The 22,525-nt window shown below is 38.2% G+C and overlaps 4 protein-coding genes across 6 annotated transcripts; all 4 read left to right on the top strand.

Annotated features, from left to right (window-relative positions):
* The first annotated feature begins 175 nt into the window (after positions 1-175).
* LOC104446789 (toll/interleukin-1 receptor-like protein) lies at positions 176-673 on the top strand. The gene has a single exon (XM_039313580.1). It carries the CDS (start codon positions 176-178, stop codon positions 671-673), a length of 498 nt encoding a protein of 165 aa, XP_039169514.1.
* Positions 674-4,419: 3,746 nt separating this feature from the next.
* On the top strand, positions 4,420-5,901 carry LOC120293818 (leucine-rich repeat protein soc-2-like). The gene has a single exon (XM_039313579.1). It carries the CDS (start codon positions 4,420-4,422, stop codon positions 5,899-5,901), a length of 1,482 nt encoding a protein of 493 aa, XP_039169513.1.
* Positions 5,902-14,937: 9,036 nt separating this feature from the next.
* LOC120286267 (disease resistance protein RUN1-like) lies at positions 14,938-16,883 on the top strand. Its single transcript, XM_010058698.3, has 2 exons — positions 14,938-15,632; positions 16,016-16,883. Exons 1-2 carry the CDS (start codon positions 15,109-15,111, stop codon positions 16,881-16,883), a joined length of 1,392 nt encoding a protein of 463 aa, XP_010057000.3. The 5' UTR covers positions 14,938-15,108.
* Positions 16,875-20,907, top strand: LOC104444914 (disease resistance protein RPV1). Of its 3 annotated transcripts, none has more exons than XM_039312201.1 (4): positions 16,875-17,145; positions 17,869-18,150; positions 18,256-20,339; positions 20,522-20,907. In XM_039312201.1, exons 1-3 carry the CDS (start codon positions 16,930-16,932, stop codon positions 19,894-19,896), a joined length of 2,139 nt encoding a protein of 712 aa, XP_039168135.1. In that variant the 5' UTR covers positions 16,875-16,929; the 3' UTR covers positions 19,897-20,339; positions 20,522-20,907. The 3 variants fall into 3 exon arrangements, with proteins under 3 accessions (XP_039168135.1, XP_039168136.1, XP_010057001.3); XM_039312202.1 differs by having other exon boundaries at positions 20,498-20,907; XM_010058699.3 differs by having other exon boundaries at positions 20,470-20,907.
* Positions 20,908-22,525: the final 1,618 nt, after the last annotated feature.

The raw sequence follows: 22,525 nt of genomic DNA, 5'->3' as shown, positions 1-22,525 counted from the left end.
CGAGAAAGACAGCGAAAGAGCATTGCAATTCTCCTGCCTCTGGTGCTTTGCTGATTCCTCTTGAGGAATCTCAGATCAGATTTAGAAAGGACTCCACATCCCGCTGTGATCAGATCCGGTGTAGATTTTGAGCTCCTGAAGAAGGATGAAGAGAAAGAGGGACTCTTCAGATACGATGGCGACGTTTGCTTGTGTCGATGATGGCAATTTGCTGTCAGTGGCCGAATTTGAGGTGTTTTTGAGTTTTAGAGGCCCCGATACCCGCCTCAATTTCACTGATTGCCTCTATCACTCCTTGGTCGGAGCTGGGATTCGTGTCTTCAAAGACAATGAAGAGATCCGAAAGGGCAAAAAGATTGCAGGCAAACTTCTGCATGCCATTGAATCCTCCAAAATATACTTGCCCATTTTCTCTAGGACCTACACATCTAGTAAGTGGTGTCTCCGCGAGCTCACATACATACTAGAGTGCTCAAGCAAAGCAAATGACAAAGTGATTCTACCCATATTCTATGACGTGAATCCCGATGATGTAAAGCTCAAAACTCGATTGTACCTCGATGTTCTGAAGAAGCATGAGAAGGAGTTTGGCCTCGATGAGATTCGGCAATGGAAGGAAGCTTTGACCGAGGTCGCAAGAATCAAGGGTTGGGGCATGAAGGACAAAGGATAAGAGTATGACTTTGGAATATGCTTTTTGTTCATTTATTTTCTCAGGCAATAAAAAAAGTGAGATTATAATAAGGAATAGAATTCTCTCCCATTTGTTTTCTGTTTTAATTACTTCCACCAATCACAGTATATTGGTTTATCCAATTTCTTTCCTTTTTCCCTGGCAATTATTATCTTTTGTTCCCGAACCACTCGTCCAAATATAGTATAGATCTAATTTCATTAGTCAAGATTTCCTTTCAGTAAAGAAAGTGAGCTTCCATTTGATTAAACCTCGCCCATTTAAATCCGCTTGATTCCGTGTCTAGAATATTGCTCAACTTGAGAGTTCTTTTGCCCTATGTTTCATGCTAAGACTCGTATGTCAATATTGTAAGCAGGGTGAAATCATCAACACTATTGTTGATGAGATTTTGACCAAGCTGATGAAAAGAATGAGAAATCTGCCTAATAATTTAGTTGGGATTCATGATCGTGTTGAAGCTATCATGGACATGTTAAACGAAGGTTCTCGTGATGTTCACTACCTAGTCATCCATGGAATGGGCGGTGTCGGTAAGACAACTCTCGCAAGTGCTATCTTTAATCAAATCTCCAATCAATTTCAAGGTTGTAGCTTCCTTTCAGACATTCGCGAATCTATGCAACAAGGTAGAATTGTTGACTTACAAAACAGTTATTATCAGAAATTCTCCAAGGCAGATCTATAGGGATCCACCATTATGTTGATGTAGGGATTAACACAATTAGAGAAAGGTTTCGTGATAAGAAAGTTCTCCTTGTTCTCGATGATGTGGATAAGAGAGATCAACTCTCTAAGTTAGCAGGAAAGAGTGATTGGTTTGGTCCAAGAAGCAGAATCATCATTACAACAAGGGATATCAACTTTTTGCCAATCAAGGAGGAGGACAAAGAGAGTAGTTTCCAAGCACATTTTCAAGAGTTTATAATCTATAAAATGACAGAAATGGATTCTTTCCATGCTCTTCGGCTTTTTAGTAAACATGCCTTCAGGATGGATTTCCCACCGCGGGACTTGGTTGATAGCTCAAAAAAATTACTACGAAAACAGGTGGACTTCCTTTAGCTCTCGAGGTTATTGATTCCTCACTTTATTGCAAGAGCAAAATTTTTTGGAAAGACACTTTGAAGAAGTTAGATTTGGTGCCCAACCCGGAAGTCCTCGATAAATTAAAAATCAGTTATGACATGTTACAGCCTCATCAAAGAGAGATCTTTCTTGATATTGCTTGTTTCTTCATTGGAAAAGATAGACTCCACCCATACTATATGTGGAAAGCTTCCAACTATTTTCCAAGGAGTGAACTACTTGTCCTTACCCGTATGTCTTTGATAATGATAACAAAAGATGATACGTTGTGGATGCATGATCAACTTAAAGATCTTGGAAGAGAAGTTGTTCGACGTGAAGATGTCAATTTTCCAAAGAAGCGTAGCAGGTTATGGGAGCCTACGATTGCCTTTGATGTGGTTCGGATGAAAGAGGTAAGTTATTGTCACCTTACCATTTTCTTTAGGAAAAATCAACCATGCATTTTTCAAAGGTTGTGGAGTTAGTTTCTTGTTGGAATTTTTTTTTTTTTTTTTTGGTAAAATATTTTTTTTGTTTGACTTTTACTTTGGCAAAAAGAAAAAGAAAAAGAAAAAGGTTTGTATAAGAATTCATGATGGTAATTCCATTACAAATCATATCTAAAAGGTTACAACGGAAAGTTATTAATAGCAAACACTTTGGGAATACATTAAATACAATGTTGTTCAGCAAATTATATTAAACTAGATCCACATTGAGACTTCCAAGGCTATCAAAGCTTTTCAAGCCTGATTTCATTCATTTTTTGCTAAGTTGGAAATCATTAGCAAGTTTAGGAACTTTACTCTGGAATGAGTCCTCTTACTTGAAATTTGGTAATAGATTAAGTGAATAATTGTAATATGCAATATTTCGTGAATTGTCCAGTAGAGCTTTCAAACATCATACTAAAGACTTTATGAGTGGATTGAATATCTTTACTGTTATGAAAGCAAATCCTTTTAAAACATCGATCCTTTTTGTAGAATACACAATCAGGATTTGATCCATATAATTGCAATGGGGTTATAAACTCAAGAGATTTTTATGAATTCGGTCTGGCACTCAATGATAGGGAAAATTATTTAAAAATTCTAAACCTATTAAATTTTTGTTAACTCAGTGTTAAACCTTTCAATTTTGCAAATTGAGTGCTAAAAATTTTCACGTTTTGTCAATTGAGACCGCACTAATTTTGGCCGAAAATTGTTGATGTAGACATTGGTAGTTTTATGTGCTATGGCCAACACACACATGAACAATTTTAAATAATATATTAATTTTATTTATTTATTTATTTATTTATTACCCTATTTCGGCAACCCTCGCCTGGTTTGGTGAAGAAGTTGGTTAGCAAGGGCCTCCATCCCATTGCCTAGACCAAGCAAGGGTTGGCTAACAATCTCACTAGCCTTAGTTTAAGAAGAAAAAAATAAAAAATAAAAAAATTTTAAAAAAATTGAAAAAAATATTATTAAAAATTGTACACGTCAACGTCGGCTGCGTCATGTCTTACCAAAAAAAAAATGTTAGCTACGTCACATAAGACAACCATCATCCACATTAGTGATTCCTAGGAAAAATTGGCCAGATATACTAAATTGGCATAATATAAAAATATTTAGAACTTAATTGGCAAAAATCCAATATGTTTAGAACATTTTGGACAATTTTCCCCTAAGTAGTAATAAAGTTCTTTGTGACAAAAGTTTGCTTCAATTGATGGATTAGAAACATTATTAAGCTTTATACAAGATAAATCATTCTTTTCAACAGCAAGACCACTTTTGTATTCTTTTCTCAATTTAGATTTGTACGAAGCACTAATGTGTGTTTCATTGCTAAACATAAATAAGCTCCTTAGACTTGTGCAGCACCATGTTTGTCATCCAATTCAAATGTTCATGTAGGCTTTTTCCTATCACCAGGGGACAGACAAAGTTGTAGCACTAACATTAACAGGACTCTCTGAAGAGTACAATTTCACAAGTGAAGAATTTTCAAAATTGCCCAATCTAAGATTCTTGGATTTAGAGGGTGGGAACTTGGTAGGGGACTTTAAGAATCTTCTCTCCAAGTTAACATGGCTCTCTTGGCATCGTTGTCCTTTGGAATTAAATGTGAAGAATTTGAGTCTCAAGAAGTTAGCTATGCTCGAGCTTTCAAGTGATGACATTTCTGAAGATTGGACCGGATGGGGGTCATGTCTGGTACGAACATCACGCCATGTAGTTTACTTTTTCACATTTCTCTTGCTAACCAAACTTTCCAATTTCCCATTCTTGACTTGGCTGATTCTTGTGGCTGATTCTTGCCTTTTTTTTTTTTTTTTTTTTTTTTTTTGTTAAGTGAGCAAGAACTTAAAAGTTATGGAGATTGGGTATTGTCCAAACTTAAAAAGGACTCCCGACTTCTCGAAATGCTCAAATTTGAAGAGATTGGTCATTAAAGAGTGCACAAACTCACTAGTGGTTGATATCTCTCTCTCTAAACTAGAGCACTTGAAACACTTGGAAATCAACACTTGGTATGACTCACATAACAACGGTTCTGACCTTTTTCCTCTACCGTTGGTATTTAGTGGTCTAAAATCCCTATCAATGCTAGAAATAGTAGGGATGCAACTTCAAAAACTTCACCATTCCATTGGAGAGATGACGCGTTTGGAGTATTTGTCTTTAGATGATTGTCATTTTCTTAGAACACTTCCAGATTCCATCCAAGATCTTAAAATGTTGATAAGGATGAGTCTTTGTAACACTTCGATAACGGAGCTACCGAACACGATAGGAGGATTAGAATCTTTGCTTGAGCTAGATTTGAGCGGAATTGAAGTCACAAAATTGCCTATTTCTATTGGGAATCTTAGAAAGTTGAGGAAGATGAGTCTTTGTCGGACTAATATAAAGGAGCTACCGAACCAAATAGGAGAGCTAGAGTCTTTACTTGAGCTAGATTTAAGGGACACATATATCACAGAATTGCCTATTTCTATTGGGAATCTTAAAAAGTTGAGGAAGATGAGTCTTTGTTGGACCGATATAAAGAAGCTACCAAACCAAATAGGAGGGCTAGAGTCTTTGCTTGAGCTAGATTTGAGGGAATCAAAAATCATAGAATTGCCTGTTTCTATTGGGAATCTTAAAAAGTTGAGGAAGATGAGTCTTCATCAAACCCATATAAAGAAGCTACCGGACCAAATAGGAGGGATAGAGTCTTTGCTTGAGCTAGATTTAAGCGGAACGGATATCATAGAATTACCTACTTCTATTGGAAATCTCAAACGATTGAAGATTCTTCGTCTAGACGAATGTGCCATTAGAGAGCTACCAAAGGTCATAGGGATGCTAGAGAATCTGCAAGCTTTACATGCGAATTTCTGTGGAAATATGAAGGGAGAAATTCCAAGTGAAATTGGGGGTCTATCCTTTTGTACAAAGCTAGAGATGACAGAGAGCAAGATAAGGAGATTGTCCACAACTATGAATAAGCTTTCTCATCTGCAACAACTTCATTTGGATCGGTGTAATGAACATGAACAATTGTCAAATCTCCCTGTGAATTTGAAGGAGTTAAAGTTCTCATCTCATTTATTGTGGACAACCCATGACCTTTCATGCCTGACTAACTTAGTCCATCTTCATATACAATGTGACACTCCTAGGTTGTTGGAATTTAGACAAGGGGTTCCAAAGATAGAGTGGATCGAGAGGCTAAATTTTATGGAGAGCTTGACACTTGTCACTGGAGATGTCACATTTCCTCCGATTAATTTGGCTACTCTTTCGCGTCTTCAAATTCTTGAGATAACTTGTGTTGACCCACGATCTCTAATGGGGCTTCCTTCCAGTCTTGAAAAATTGACTTTACATGATGTGAAGTCACCCATGGGAAGGTCACTCTTTTCCAACTTGACCAATTTTACTAGTTTGTACCTTCTTAACTGTCAGCTAAGGGAAGTTGAATTTGATGATTTGCTTGGACAGCAACTAAAGGAACTCCACAGTTTGGAGTTAAAGGATAGTGCAATGCTTGAGAGGCTTTTGGTATCGAGATTAGAGGGGCTCCAAGTGTTGAGTATGAGGGGTTGCCCTGGGCTAATAGAGACTCGAGGTCTAGAGAAATTGGAATCATGAGTCTCATTGACTTTTGATGGATGCGATTCCTTAAAAGAGTTGCCTAATTTATCAAAATTGAAGAAGCTGTGGCATTTGATTGTCCCAGATCAACTTCAAGAAAAGTTGCCTTGTCCACATCATCCAGACACGTGGGACCACCAAAATTCAAATATAAGTCATTGCCTCTTGTGAAAGATAATAGAATACCGATATCAACAACCAACTCGAGAAAGAAAGAATTATCTCAGCTCTTCTTACGGTCGGTAAAAGTTCCTTTGGTTTCTTCTCTTCCTATATATATACACTTGTCCCCGTTAGACATATTCAGTTTAAAGCATGCATACATGTTCACCTTAAGTTTTAAATCATGATTTGTGGATGATGACGGTAGAAGTGCTAATGGATAAAATAATGGGTTTTCACATTTTTTTAAGTGCTTAGAGGGACTTTGTGTTAGCAAAGACAAAATTGACTCAATTACTTAAAAGGGTAAGGGTTAATACCTTGAAAAATTTCAAACTGTTACACTTGTGATAAATTTACCCAAAACTAATTTTTTGATCACAAAAAACCTCAAACTGACACGCTTTTGACAAATTTACCCCAATTTGATACACTTATGACAATTTTACCCTATGTTAGTTTTCGTTAAATTTTACTGTCACATTACTAAGTTGAATGATACGTGACAATTGTTTGGTATACCAATTTACGATTTTACTTTCCATTTGTCACAATTATACAATTTTTGTGATTTATTATGGTATTAATACAATTTAATGGATGGTATATTTGTCACAAATGTACCAGGTTTGGAGTTTTTGACTGTTGAATAAATTTGTTACGGATATACCAGTTTTGGGTTTTTTATGATCAATTGCGGTAAATTTGTAATAGATGTATCAGTTTGGGTTTTTCATGAGGTGAATTTGTTACACGTGTACTAGTTTAGGATTTTTCAGGGTATTAACCCAAAGGAAATGATATTTTCACAATAATAATAATAATAATAATAATAATAATAATAATAATAATAATAATAATAATAATAATAATAATAATAATTTCTTCCACAATCTAAGAACTAGAAAATCACGGTGATTTTCTTTGTTTTCGTGTAATTTTGTCCGATTGTTATTACGATCATTAATTTGACTATTCGTCTGATGCAGAATGATTTTCATGTAATTTGAGGTATCGATAGAACTAGAATTGATTATTATGGTTTCAGCAAATGAGCCGATTTGCTCGAAGCTGGAATTGGGGGCTTGGTGCATCGTAGATAAATTTCCATATGGTTGAATCTCGTATGACCACCTTGTAGCTATTTGCCCATAAATTTGCCAAAAATACTCTGTAAAACCATACAATGAATTTGTTTCTCACATATATCGGCATTATTTTTTTCTTTTTTTTCCAAATGTCATGTAAATCGTATTCCTTTTTTCCGAAAACATAAAGACTGGTTCATATAGTGGGAACCTGGACTATATACGTTTTCTTTGAACTTGTAGGTAACTAAATTAGCTCCGGCTGGAGCTACTAAATGATGCCCTGATGATGTAACTCGGATTCGATCGCCAATGGACGGTCTAATTTGGCATTATACTGAAAATTTGTTAGAATGGATTATTGAAATCGTTATGGATGATTTTTTGGTCATATGAAGTAGTCCAAAGTTTTCGACCAAAAAAGAAAAAAAAGTAGTCCAAAGTTCAATGTGACTTGGTATAATGCATCGAAATCATGGTTATTGTCTTGATTTTGATGCACTAACGTCTGATGGTTATTATGATTATTAATTTGGCTATTCGTCTTATAAAGAATAATTTTCAAGTAATTTGGGGATCAATGCAAGTACAGCTGTTTTATCATGGTTTCAGCAAATTAGCCATTGTGCTTGAGATTGGAGTTCGGGCTTAGTGCATCATAGATCAATTCCCCAAATCACTGAAGTTCTAACTTTCTTTGTGTTGTTAATAAATCTGAGGATATCTGTTGTGTATAATCTTATGCATGCCGTTCGAAACTGAAAGCACTACAGAGTGCAAAGAAACTATTCTTGCACTTTCTAGTTCTGGTCGTGGATTTCATATATGCCTTAATCGATTAGTTCATGGCCATATTTCAGGATGCACAAGCTCCACAGGGATTGCTGGAGAACGAGCTCGGCTTCATTGAATAGAAGTAAGCAAGTCATTTCTCTTCTTGCATCCGCAACTCATATATTGATACTCATGGAAATCGTCATCGGTGATGTTAATCAAGGATTTGGGCTTGGTTTAATCAGAATTCAAAGACCTAAAACAACCCAGGCTGCATATGCTAAGAAATTGTCTGAGGTTCTACAAATATACAACAGAAGGAAGATGATTACAATCCCAAAAGGAAGCCATAAAGCTGAAATCCATTAGCAAAATCTCATTTCTTATGCATCATATACACACTTATAAGTGTGTACATGCAAAACTACCACTTCTTGAAATGGTGGTGTCATGGAGTGTCGCCGTTTGATATGAACAAACCATTCTAATTCTGGAGGAAATGTCAATAGAAGAATAAATTTTGCGAGAGAAATGATATTGTGCTAATTACCAGATTCATCATCTTCATCCTTTTCTTTGGCTTTGACATGCATATTTAAAGCACCATGGATTGCCGAATTGGCTTGTTTCGTCAATGTTGCATTGTCAATGAACAAGACTGTCAGCATCTTCCTCAATATTTCTCATGGTTTCAAGTTCCACTTCAAGATATTTGACCTTCAAGACACAATCCTCATGAATTTAGTTGCATTATCCTAACACTGACGCATGAACGAACACAGGTATATATCAGCAGTCAGAAAAGTCAATGCGCAACAGGTAATGGTAGCCTCTTAACCATGTAACAGTCTCAAGATGGGGCTATCACAACCCGAACGACCCATAATAGATTAAGCATCCCATATAAAAGCTCCACAACACAGAAAAAATAACAGATTGGAACACCGTAAGATTTCAAAGGCTAAATGTATTCATCAAATATATCCATACAGACTTTCATCCTTGGAGGACATCAGATTTGTCCCGCTGATACTATCAAAATGACTACTGGCATATGTTCAAACTGCAGGGAGAAGGTTGGAGTGACCAGCTGGGGAAAGAGATACCAGTAATTTACTGCGTAGAAGCTGATCGCAACTCTTATCTCGAAATACAAAATGGTGGAGTGGCAACAAACGCTTCCCTTGATGAGAGATGATGGGTACATACAAGACTTGGCATATTCTCCAAGAGCAAAGAAGATACTTTGGTTGTTAAGAATTGTCTTACAGCAGTCTCTTAATTCAATCCAGCTATGAGATCTTCTATGTCTGTTTTTGCTATAGATAAACTTTGTTGCGCTTTTGTGAGAACTCTGTTCAACTCATGCCACTCTTCTGATGGAAAAGGGACAGCTGACACCCTTGGAAAACTGTAACCTTGTGCTGCACGTCGGGAAATTCGGGATGATACATAGTGTTGTTTGCAATGGGATAAAATGCAGCTACTTCGCTCGCTTTTCTGGAGCTTAAGGGGGTGCATGACAATCCAAAATTTCTGTTCCAGAAATAGTTTTTCTGTTCCAGACCTGTTTCTGGAAGAGAAATCCGTTTGATAAACTTATTCAGTTTTTCTATTTCTGGAATAGATTTCTATTCCAGAAATAAATTTAGAAGAGAAATCAGAAGCTAAGGGCGCGTTTGGCAACGATTCTGTTCTCGGAACCGATTCGACAAGAAATGATTATTTTTATTGTTCCCGGGGAACCGATCCCGAGTAAAAGAACGTGTTTGGTAAGAATCGTCTAAAATTTTTATTATGGAATAGAATTGCGTTTGATAACGTGTCCATTGATTATGTTCCAAATTATTTTTTTATTTTTAAATAATTTTTCTACTTTTTTTTTCTTTTTTTTTTTTACCTTTTTTTCATTTTTTTTTTACCTTTTTCATTTTTTTTTCTTTTCATTTTTTCCTTTTTCTCATATTTTTCTTTTCTTCTTGTGGCCGGTCGCGGACCAAAGAAGCCGGCCGGACGAGGGCCGACGACCTCACCAGCGTCGCCGGCCCGGCGAGGGCGACCCTCGTCGGCCGAGCGTCGCCGGCAGCCTCGCCCGGCCCGCCGAGGCTTAGCCTCGCCAGATTTGGCGAGGCCGAGCGTCGCCGGTGGATAGGCGGGCCTCACCGGGCGGGCGAGGCTCGCCGGGCGGGTGAGGCCCGCCCGGCCACCGGTCGGGTTAGGTGAGCCCGGCCGGTGGCTAGGCGGGCCTCGCCTAGCCCCGGCGAGGCCTCGCCTCGCCGGTGGACGGCGGGCCTCGCCGGGCCGGGTGAGGGCCGCCTGGCCACCGGTCGAGCTAGGCGAGCTCGGCCGGTGGCCGGGGCGGGCCTCGCCCGGCCCGGCGAGGCTCGCCGGTGGGCGGGCGAGCCTCGGCGAGCTCGCCGGACCCGGCCGGCGGCCGGCGACCAGCGATGATGAGCGGCGGCGGACGGCGGGCGGCGGCGGGCGACGGTCGCGTGATGGCGGAAGGAAAGAAGAAGAGTTTTATTGTGTTGATTCTTTTTTGATTCTCGGACGTAGAATCAACTTTTTTTTTTTTATTCTCAAATCTACTCCAAAACCGGTCGGGAACAAATTTGTTCCTAGGAAACAAAATTTTTACCAAACGCGATTCTCGTCCCAAACCGATTCTCGGGAACAAAAAATCAAAATTAGTCACTGTTTGGAATGTTGCCAAACATGGCCTAAAATTTTCTACTTCGATTTACGGAAGATAAATCGAAATAATTTCTCTCACTAAACCCTAATTTCGGTGAGTCCTCCCTCATCTCCTCTACGTCTCTGCCTCCTCCTCCTCCTTCTCCTCCTCCACCTCTCCTCATTTTATTAAAAATAAAAATAAATAAAAATAAATATATTCATTTTATTCATTTAAAAATAAAAATAAAATTATTAAAATAAATAAATTATTTTTATTTATCATTTTATTTTTAGTTTATTAAAAATAAATTTAATAAATTTACTTTTATTTGCCTTGAGTGTTTTGCCAAATAATTTTTTTTTTTTTTTTTTATTCATTTTAAAACAAATTTATTCATAAAATCAAATAAAATAGAATAAATAAAATAAATTTGTTTTTATTTTTATATTTTATATTTTATGATTTATTTTATTTTATTTTATTCATTTTTTTTGTTACTAAATCATTTTTATTTTTTATATTAAAGGTCGTCGGTCGTCGCCGCCACCGTCCGAAAGGAAGAAATTTTGTGTCGTTATCAAACGGTTATTTTTCTTAGAAACTCTTCTAGAAATAAAAATAGAAAAATCTATTTATGTTTAGAAACTATTTTAAACAGAATGGTTGTCATGCGTCCCGCGCTAACAATTTCTGATGGTGGTCATTGAGCATGAACCATGTGACTTTCTCTTTCAGAAGGGAAGTCCTTGTAATACTGATCTTTGACCATGGCAGCATTATCATAAGGGGCTTTCTGCCACTCAAAATGCTGTTTACACCTCAGTTGCGTATGTTGAGCGACGAAAATCCTTCTATTTTTTCCAAAATGAAATTTTATTAATGAGTGTCTACATCAAACTTGCTTCCGGATAGGTCAACTCATATTCAGAATTGTCAATGCCAAGATCAGCAGAATCCTCATGCCCAAGTCTTGTTGATCCTAGTTCACATATCTCATAAGATGAATAACTGCCCTGATCTGATAACAGATCACTCACCCACTTTGAGACTTCAAAAATGACAAAATCTTTCACAATAATCCTCGTGTTGTGAGCCCTTCTGGCCATGTATGCCCCCTTGAACCCTGTAAAACTGTTCTACATGAATGTTAATATAGGAAATGACTTTTGTGATACCTCTACTACAACTAAAGGTGGCAAATCGCTGTATCAAGGTTTTCATCCACCGGATATGGAAGTTTCTGCACAACTAGTTATCCAGACACAAATCCTGTCACTTTGTACAGCAGAGAAAATGTAAAGAATAGGAAAACAACAGATCCTCAGCATGAAATATGAGGTAACAGAGTGACAACACTAACAAGATCGACAATACACACACTCATGACCCCAACATAATGCAAGAACTACTGTATCAAGATCAAAACACGCAGTAAATAAATAAAATAAAATCTGAGTGTGGCCTAACTAACAATTGGCAATGGATCTATATATCCATAAAAGTCTATGGTGTTTGTTTTAGGGGACTAGAATTGCTAATTGCAATGGAACTATCTGATACCGAAATTACATCGGAGGTAACGGATCTCCATGGGAGTCGGACAAGAGTGCTACCAAACTCTGTTCAAGGACTTGACTCATTCCTAAAATTGGATTTGAGTGAAACATGCATTATTACGTTCTGTGGATTTTCTGGAAATTTTCGAATTATTGCTATTTCCAGTAATTCCTGGAAAAATATTGTATACTCGGAATCTTGTTGCTCTCAGTAGATACCAAATTATACGTCTATGTTTTTTTTTCTGGGGAAAATATTAGGTTATAATTTTTGGCGTATAAGTATTTTGAATGAACATACATGCGTACATCGAAATGTATGAACTGCAATATTAAGGTTGACGCGTGTAAAAATGTTTTACTCATCTAAATGTTTGTTATTCCCTTACTCATAAAAGAAATTGATGGAAACTAAGTTTTGGAGATTTCGGTATTCTAAGATTTGGAGAATTCAAATTTAGGACTAGCACACGAGAAAAATTATTTTCTGATATCCTGGGAAATTATATGGTAACATACTAACTAGTAAATATCATTGAGCTATTTGATATGTGTCGGGCCAACGAACCTAAGACCAAACCCCGGACGACATTTTTGAAATTTTACCAAAACTGCCTTTTTCGCCCAAGACTGTCTAGTTCTTATTATAAGCCAATAATTTATGATAATGACTCCGCATCGTTTGACTTCGTGATTAAAGGAGGTAAGTGACTTTTATCACTCTATGTTTTGTAAACATTGCGTGGCAAAAAAAGTCCAAATAAGAGTCTAAATTATTCTCACTTTCTCAAATAAAGATCTAAAGTGGATTTTATTTCAAATTAAGGACCCGAAGTGGAACATATTTTAAATAAAACCCTGAATGCTCATATCAGTCTAAAGAAAAAGCCTAACCTCTCTTACTAAAAGGACATTTTCATCTTTTACATTTTAACATTTTTATATCTTTTTTCTGTTCTTTTATTTATTTATTTTTCTTTTTCCTTATTCCCTCTACCATCCATGGCAAATGTCACCAAACTAGGGCCCCCGTCACCTGGGCTGGCAAGGGTCACCCTCACCCGCCCAACCTAGGCGAGAGTGAGGGTTGCTCTCGCTAGATCAGGCGATGGGGGACCAAGCGAGGGCATTCCTCGCTAGATCCGATGAGGGGTCCCCCTTGTAATGCCCTCGCCCTTGCCCGCCTAGGCAAGGGCTGCCCTTACCCAATGCTGATGAGGGTAGCCCTTGCTTGAGGCCTCTGACCTCCACTGACCATTGATGAGGCACAACGATGTCAGAGGAAGGTAGAGGAAAAAGGGAAAAAAAAAAGGAAAGAAAAACAATAAAAAAATATACTTATAATTTTTTTTTTTTTACTAAAATACCCATTCTCTGATGGCAAGAATAGTTATCAGCCTACCAAAAGTCTATATTTAATATGATTTAGCCCCTTCGGGCCTTATTTGAGAAAATATCCACTTTTGGCCATATTATACAAAATTATGGCATTTCAAGCCCTTATTTGAAATTTTCCATTTTCCTTTTATTGTGAATGAAATTTATATGTATTCATTCACCGCATAGATTTTAAGATATAGAGAATTTGTTTTGTAGCATGCTATTTGTGAAAAATTGGATCAAGCGTTTGATCATTTTGGCATCACGCGAATGTTGTTCGGAAAAGTATTGAAGCTGAAATATAATCTATGTTAATGTGCCAGCATATTCGATTGTGATTTAGTTTTTGTGCTCATCATCAAACCTAGAAATGAGGAACATTAGTTCTATTTCGGGGCTTAATCACAACTGATGTGAATTTCAAAGCTTAATCACAGTCGATGTGTTTTTCGAAGCTAGCCTATATGATTTTTGGGCCATGTCACTAGGCCAAGCATAACCATAGGATTTTAAAAATGAGCTAATCGAGAATGATATTTGCTTGCTGTTTTGCCTCATTGCGTTACAAAAAAAGAATTTAAGGAATATTCACGTTATTTGAAAATGAATGTTGGAGTCATAGTCATGGAATTGCATTTCCATTGTTTGATCCCATAGAAAGTGGTAATTGTCGCCATTTCAGGTTTCGAGAGAAGGGGGGAAAATGACGAGTTTACAAAGAGGGCAAGGGGTGGCTAAGGATTTATTTTGCTACAAGACAGAAGAATTCCATGTTTGGTACATTTATAATATTCTGAACGGGGAAAATTGTGAAGACCTACCATTGCACCTCACCTTTTTGCCAGGGAACTAATTTCGACCAGAATGCTGGAAAAAAGAAAAAAAAGAAAATACAGAAACATCAAGCATGGACCTTGTCCTCGATCGCCACGTTGGGAATGGTCGGGGATTTGATGCCATTCATTTCATGGCGCGTCAACATGATCATGCGTGCTTGAGAAAGTGAGAGAGGAGTTAGCTGATGAATCGTAGCCATTGAGGGGGCTTTGGAGACAACGGGCGAGCGAGGTGGAGGCAAAGGAGCTCGGGACCCTAGGGGCTCTTGGGGAGGTGGAGGCGATGGGGGCTTTGAAAGGGAGAGAGAGGGAATGGAATTTGAAAGGGAGAGGGGGGAATAAAATTTGAAAAAAAAGGAAAGAGAGAGGACACAGCTATCTAAGGGAGAAAGTGGGACCCATGGGCGACATGAGGCGCCACGTGTCGTTCATTGAATGGGACGGTCCATGTTTACGCTACATTTTTCTCGCTTTCGTATACCGTGATAAAGGTAGACCTTGCCACTTTGGAGGACTTTACTTATCAAAGCGGTCGGTGTTCTTTTCCCTTTCGGTGCTAAGGTAAAAGCAAACCAATCTGCGAAAAATACAGCGAGAGCGCATTGCAGTCCTCCTGCCTCTTCCGGCGCTTTGCTAATTCCTCTTGAGGGATCCCAGATCAGATTCAGAGAGAAGGATTCCACGTCTCGCTGTGATCTAATCCGGTGAAGATCTTGAGTTCCTGAAGGAGGATGAATAGAAAGAGGGACTCACTGGAGAAAGTGACCACGTCGGCTTGTGGTGATGATGGTGATTTGCAGTTGGGGGCCAAATTCGAGGTGTTCTTGAATTTCAGAGGCCCCGACACCCGCCTCAACTTCACCGATTGTCTCTATCACTCCTTGGTTGGAGTTGGGATTCGCGTTTTTCGAGACAACGAAGAGATCCGAAAGGGAGAAAAGATTGGAGGCGAGCTTCTCCGTGCCATCGAATCATCCAAAATATACGTGCCCATCTTCTCCAGGAACTATGCATCCAGTGTGTGGTGTCTTCGTGAGCTCACGCACATGGTGGAGTGCTCAAGCAAAGCAAGTGACAAATTGATCCTACCCATTTTCTATAATGTGAATCCTGACGACGTGAAACTTAAAACTCGATTATACCTCGACGATTTGGAGAAGCATGAGAAGAAGTTCATGCGTGATGAAGTTCTAGGATGGAAGGAGGCTCTGACTGAGGTTGCAACAGTCAAAGGATGGGGCATGAAGGACAAAGGGTAAGAGTGTGAGTTTCGAATCTGTTTTTTTTTTTTTTTTCGCTTTGCAATAAAAAGTGAGATGATTATAAGGGGCAGAATTTTCTTTCAATTTTTTTTTTCTTTTTTAATTACTCCAATCGATCACAATATATTGGCTAATCCATTTTCTTTCTTCTTTTTCCTTTGTAATTGTTATCTTCTTCCTGAACCACCCATCCAAATTTAGTATTGATCTAATTCTTTCATCAATTGAGATTTCCATTTACTAAAAAAAGTGAAATTTTACTCGGTAAAACCTCGCATATTAAAAAATCCAAGTAGTTTTATGTCTACAATATTCCTCATTTTGAGAGTTCATTTGCCATATGTTTTGCGCTAAGACTCTTACCTCAATATGGCAGCCATGGTGAAATCATTAACACTATTATTGATGAGATTTTGACCAAACTGACGAAAAGAAAGAGCAATTTGCCTGATCATTTAGTTGGGATTGATGATCATGTTGAAGCTATCATGGACATGTTAAACGATGGTTCTCATGATGTTCGCTACTTGGTCATTCATGGAATGGGCGGTATCGGCAAGACAACTCTCGCAAGTGCTGTCTTTAATCAAATCTCCAATCAATTTCAAGGTTATAGCTTCCTTTTGGACATTCGCGAATCTATGCAACATGGTAGAATGGTTGAGTTACAAAAACAGTTGTTATCAGAAATCCTCCAAGGCAGATCTCTAGATATCCACAATTCTGTTGATGTAGGGATTGAAATAATTAGAGAAAGGTTACATGATAAGAAAGTTCTTCTTGTTCTCGATGACGTGGATAAGTGGGAGCAACTCTCTAAACTAGCAGGAAAGAGCGATTGGTTTGGTCCAGGAAGCAAAATCATCATTACAACGAGGGACATCAACTTTTTGCCAATCAAAGAGGAGGACAAAGAGAGTAGTTTCCAAGCACATTCTCAAGAATTTAAAATCTATGAAATGATAGAAATGGATCCTTTCCATGCTCTTCGGCTTTTTAGTAAACATGCCTTCAGGATGGATTGGCCACCACATGACTATGATGATATCTCACACGAAATTATTAGAAAGACAGGTGGACTTCCATTAGCTCTGGAGGTTATTGGTTCCTCACTTTACTGCAAAAGCAAAAAGTTTTGGAAAGACACATTGAAGAAGTTAGATTTTGTGCCCAAGCAAGAAGTCTTCAATAAATTAAAGATTAGTTATGACATGTTAGAGCATCGTCAAAGAGATCTTCCTTGATATCGCATGTTTCTTCATTGGAAGAGGAAGAATCAACCCGTACTATATGTGGAAAGCTTCCAACTATTTCCCAAAAAGTGAACTATTTGTACTTACTCAAATGTCTTTGATAAAGATAGATGAAAATGATATACTACGGATGCATGATCAACTTAGAGATTTTGGAAGAGAAATTGTTCAACGTGAAGATGATAATTTTCCAGGGAAGCGTAGCAGGTTGTGGGAGCCCAAGATTGCCTTTGACATGTTTCGGATGAAAGAGGTAAGCGATTGTCACCTTACTATTTTCTTCAGGAAAAAATCGACCATGCATTTATTAACGGTTGTGGAGTTAGTTTCTTGCTGGTATATTTTTTTTGTTTAATTTTTCTTTTGGCAAAGAAAATAAGAAAAAGGCGTGGGTAAAAATTCATGATGTTAATTCCACTACACATCATATCTAAAAGGCGTTGATAAGTTACATTTAAATACAAAAGTTTTTCCACTAATTATATGCAATCTTTTGTGGATAGTCTGGTTGTGCTTTCATACAATAGACAAGAGACTTCTATGAGGTTTGTTGAATATCTATACTATTTTGAAAGCAAATCCTTTTTGTACGCTGATCTCTTATTCCGTAAAATCCACAACTAATCCTAAAACAAGTAGGACTTTCTAGCTCCCATCTTCGTCTTGTAATAAAACTCATATGAAACCTAATAAAGAGATGCTATGTTGAAGTAAAGTCGACTTCCACATGGACCATACCAAGCAAGTTTCGATCCATAGAGATGCTCTGGATTAGAAATATTATTATGCTTTATATAGTGTAAAGAACTCTTTTCAATTGTATGAACTAGTCAGATCAACTTGATTAACTCTTTGTTATGGTCAATTTAGATATGTACGAACAAAGCAATAATGAGCGTTTCATTACCGACCATAATCAAGCTCCTCAGACTTGTCATCCAATATAAATGATCATGTATGCTTTTCTTATTATCAGGGAACGGACAAAGTCATAGCACTCAGATTAACAAGACTCTCCGAAGAGCACAAGTTCGTGAGTGAAGAATTTTCAAAGATGCCCAATCTAAGATATTTGGAATTAGAGGGCGGAAACTTGGTAGGGGACTTTAACAATCTTCTCTCCAAATTAACATGGCTCTCTTGGAGTCATTGCCCTTTGGAACTAAACGCGACGAATTTATGTCTCGAGAAATTAGCCGTGCTCAAGGTTTCGGGGATTAACATTACTAAAGATTGGGCCGGATGGGCGCCATGCTTGGTACAACATCATATCGTGCAGTTAACTTTTTATGGCATTTGTCTTGCTAACCAAACTTACAAATTTGTCATTCTTGACTTGCTGATTCTTGGTTTGCTTTTTCAGGTGAGCAAGAACTTGAAAGTTATAGAAATTAATTCTTGCCCAAGCTTAAAAAGGACTCCCGACTTCTCAAAATGCTTGAATTTGAAGAGATTGGCTATTGCATTGTGTTCAAACTTGCTAGTGGTTGATGACTCTCTATCTAAACTAGAGCACCCGAAGCACTTGAAAATCATCTCTTGGGATACCTTGAAGTGGGACGGTTGCAACCTTTTTCCACTATCTTTTGTATTTGATAGTCTAAAATCCTTGTCAATGCTAGAAATAGACGGGATGCAACTTCGAAAACTTCATCATTCAATTGGAGAGATGACGCGTATGGAGGATTTGTCTTTAGATAATTGTTCTTTGCTTAGAACACTTCCAGGCTCCATCGGAGATCTTACATTGTTGAGGAGGATGAGTCTTTCTAAAACTCCGATAAAGAAGCTACCAAACTCAATAGGAGGATTAGAGTCTTTGCTTGAGCTATATTTGAGCGACACAAAAATCAGAAAAATACCCGCTTCTATTGAGAGTCTTAAAAAGTTGAGGAAGATAAGTCTTTTTGAAACTCCGATAGAGAAGCTACCGAACTCAATAGGAGGATTAGAGTCTTTGTTGGAGCTATATATTGATGACACAAAAATAAGAGAATTACCTGCTTCTATTGGGAACCTCAAAAAATTGAGGAAGATGAGTATCTGTTGGACTCCTCTAAAGAAGCTACCGAACCAAATAGGAGGGCTAGAGTCTTTGCTTGAGCTAAATCTGAGAGAAACACGTATCACAAAATTACCTGTTTCTATTAAAAATCTCAAATGGTTGGAGATTTTATGTTTGGACTTTAGTGCAATTAGAAAGCTACCAAATGCCACATGGAAGCTAGAGAATCTTAAAGCTTTGCATGCAAGTTTCTGCAAAAATCTAAAGGGGGAGATTCCCCGTGAAATTGGGGGTCTATCCTTTTTTATGACACTAGAGCTATCAGGAAGCAAGATTACAAGATTGCCTGCAACTATGAATAAGCTTTCTAATCTCCAACAACTTCATTTGGATCAATGTGATGAGCTTGAACAGTTACCAAAGCTCCCTGTGAATTTGAAGGAGTTAAAGTTCTCATCTCGTTTATTATGGACAACCCTTGACCTCTCATACCTAGCTAATTTAGTCGGTCTTCATATATGGGGCGGCACTCCTAGGTTGTCAGAATATGGACAAGGAGCTCCAAATATAGAGTGGATCGAGAGGCTATCTCATCTGGAGATATTGACACTTGTTGTTAGAGAGGTTACATTTCCTCCAATTAATTTGGCAACTGTTTTTCGGCTTCAGATTCTTGAGATAACTTGTGTGGACCCGCAATCTGTGGTGGGGCTTCCACCCAGTCTTCGAGGATTGACTCTACATGATGTGAAGTCACCCATGGGAAGGTCACTCTTTTTAAACTTGACAAATCTGTCCAGTTTACGCCTTCGTAATTGTCAGCTGAGGGAAGTCAATTTGGATGATTTGCTTGGACAGCAACCGGAGAAACTCCATCGTTTGGATTTGACGGATAGTGCAAAGCTTGAAAGGCTTCTAATTTCGAGATTACAGGGGCTCCAAGAGTTGAGTGTGACCAATTGCCCTGGGCTAATGGAGACTCAAGGTCTGGAGAAATAAAAATCATTAAAGGAATTGTCTATTAACGGATGCAGTTCCTTAGAATGGTTGCCTGATTCATCAAAATTTAAGAAGCTGCAGAGATTGGATTGCCCACATTGTCCACCGGAACAGATGCCTGATCATGACATTGAAGACCTGTGTGACTTGGTCATTGGAGGACGCCGCATTTCTTATACCTTTTCTGGCCTTTACAAAGTTCAGCTCTGTCATAAGCATTTGCGTGATGACTCATCACTGATGAGTGAGCCTTAGAGTAGTAGTTTGCTCCTATTTTTGAATGCAAATCAATGCAAATTGGAAGTTCTAACGGTGGCGGCGGAGCATTGAGTCAATTCATGAGCCATGATTGTAACATTTCATGCAAGCATCAGCGATGAGCAACCCTCTATACCTCACGAAGAAATCCTGCCTGGAGATTATTTTGCTGTTCAACATTGAGGGTAAGTAATTTATAACTGCTTGATGCAATCAGACATATCAGAAGTAAAGCAATACTTCTTAGCTAGAACTTAGCAATTTTGAACAATGTCGTATCTAAACCTGTTGAAAAGTATTATGTTGTTTTGACAGGCCTGATGATTGTGGGTTTTTTGAATAGATTGATCTTGATCTGACAATTCAGGAGAAATAAGTGATTTGCCAACTGATGAATGATAATGAGACATTGAAGGAGATGGTGCAAAATGTGGAGAATCAATTGAATTATGGCTTACAGAATGAAATCATGAGATGCAAGCGAAGAAGAAGACATATGTTAGATATACTTGTATTGATAGGAGCTTTGATAGGAGGTTGCAACATCGCTTGCCGTGAGGTTTATTTTCTGAGAATTTTTTTAATTATATATATATATATTTGGCACCGTATTAGTCAGCCATTTTAGAGTTGGCGTTGTGGGAGGGGGAAAGATGGGCTGTTTTTGTTAACGTTATTCTGGAAATACAAATTGTTTAGCTCATGTTCCTGGGAACATGCTGTCAATGAACATGACCGCCAGCATCTTCCTCAGCTTTTCTCATGGTTTCAAGTTCCACTTCAAGTTATTTGACCTTCAGGACACAATCTTCAAGAATTTAGTTGCATCATCTAAAACAATGACACATGAACGAACACAAGTACAGCAGTCAGAAAAGTCTACGCACCACCAGGTAATGACAGCCTCTTAACCATGTAATGGTCTAAAGATGGTAAAATTACAACCAGAACGATCCATAATTGATTGGAACACAGAAAATACAACAGATTGGAACACCACAGGCTTTCAAGGGCCAAACATGTGATGTATCATCAAATAGATCCATACCGCCTTTCATCCATTGAGTACATCTCATTAGTCGTGCAGATACTATCAAAATGACTTCTGACAGGTAGAAATTCAGAGCAACCAGCTGGGGAAGGAAATGCCGATAATTTACTGCCTAGGAGCTAAAATTCTGGAGGGCACAAATCACGACTGTTGTCTCAGTTTACAAAATGGTGCTCAGGCAGCAATCGTTTCTCCTGATTGGAGATGATGAGTAGATACAAGAATTGACAAATTCTCCAAGAGAAGAAAACATAATTTTGTTGTTAAGCATTGTCTCACAGCATTCTCTTGATTCAATCTGGCTATGGGTTCTTCCATGTCTGTTTTTGCTGTAAATAACCTTTGTCGCACGAAGGTAAGAACACTGCTCACCTTAAGCCGCTTTGCTGATGGAAGGGAACAGCTAAGTCCCTTGGAAAACTGTAACCTTGCGAGGGCAGGATTTTGCATGTCAGGAAATTTGGGACTATACATAGTGTTGTTTGCAATGGGATTAAACGCAGCTCCAGAAGCTTAAGCTGCTGCCAACAATTTCGGATGATTGTCTCCAAGCATGAACCGTGTTACTTCCTGTTTTAGAAGGAAAGTCTTTGTCACGCTGATCTTTACCATGGCAGCATTATCATAAGGGGCTCCTCTGCCACTGACAATACTGTTTTCACCTCTGTTGCGGATTTTAAGCGAGGAAAATATTTCTATGTTGTCCAAAATGAAGTTTTTATTAAAGAGTGCCTACTTCAAACTTGCTTCCGGAGTGGTCAACTCATGTTCAGAGTTGTCAATGCCATGATCAGCAAAATCAGTATGCCCAAGCCTTGGTGATCCAAGTTGAGATATCTTATAGGATGAATCATTGCCCTGATCTGACAATATAGATGGGCTTGCGACATTATTGAAAACATCAGTTACAGGTTGCTGGGTCAGCAAAGGAATGGCACCAGTCACAATCAAATTTGCATCTAAGCTCTACAAATGTACCTCATCAAAATCTGTAAAATCTAGGAAAACGTTTATCAATACCATTACCCTTATGTCTGTCATGCAACAATCTCGGTTCAAGTGAAGGGAAATAATATACTGATGAGGATTCATCCAATGAGCAAATGCACGACCTCGCAGCAGCTTCAAGCTCAAGGGATATAACAGATCGTGATACATCAATATCAGGCAAGAGATTTAGCATCCAATCCTCGAGAGAACACCTTCTCTGCAGTGAACTAAATGTTTGAGAAACATTACTAATTACCATTCATATGATGAATTTATTATGTAAGAATAGCACTGAGAATTATTTATCACTAGGTCTTAGGGTAATAAATA

This window comes from Eucalyptus grandis, chromosome 5 (genome assembly GCF_016545825.1).
Source record: "Eucalyptus grandis isolate ANBG69807.140 chromosome 5, ASM1654582v1, whole genome shotgun sequence".
Lineage (NCBI taxonomy): Eukaryota > Viridiplantae > Streptophyta > Magnoliopsida > Myrtales > Myrtaceae > Eucalyptus > Eucalyptus grandis.
This window is presented reverse-complemented; position numbering and strand designations above follow the sequence as displayed.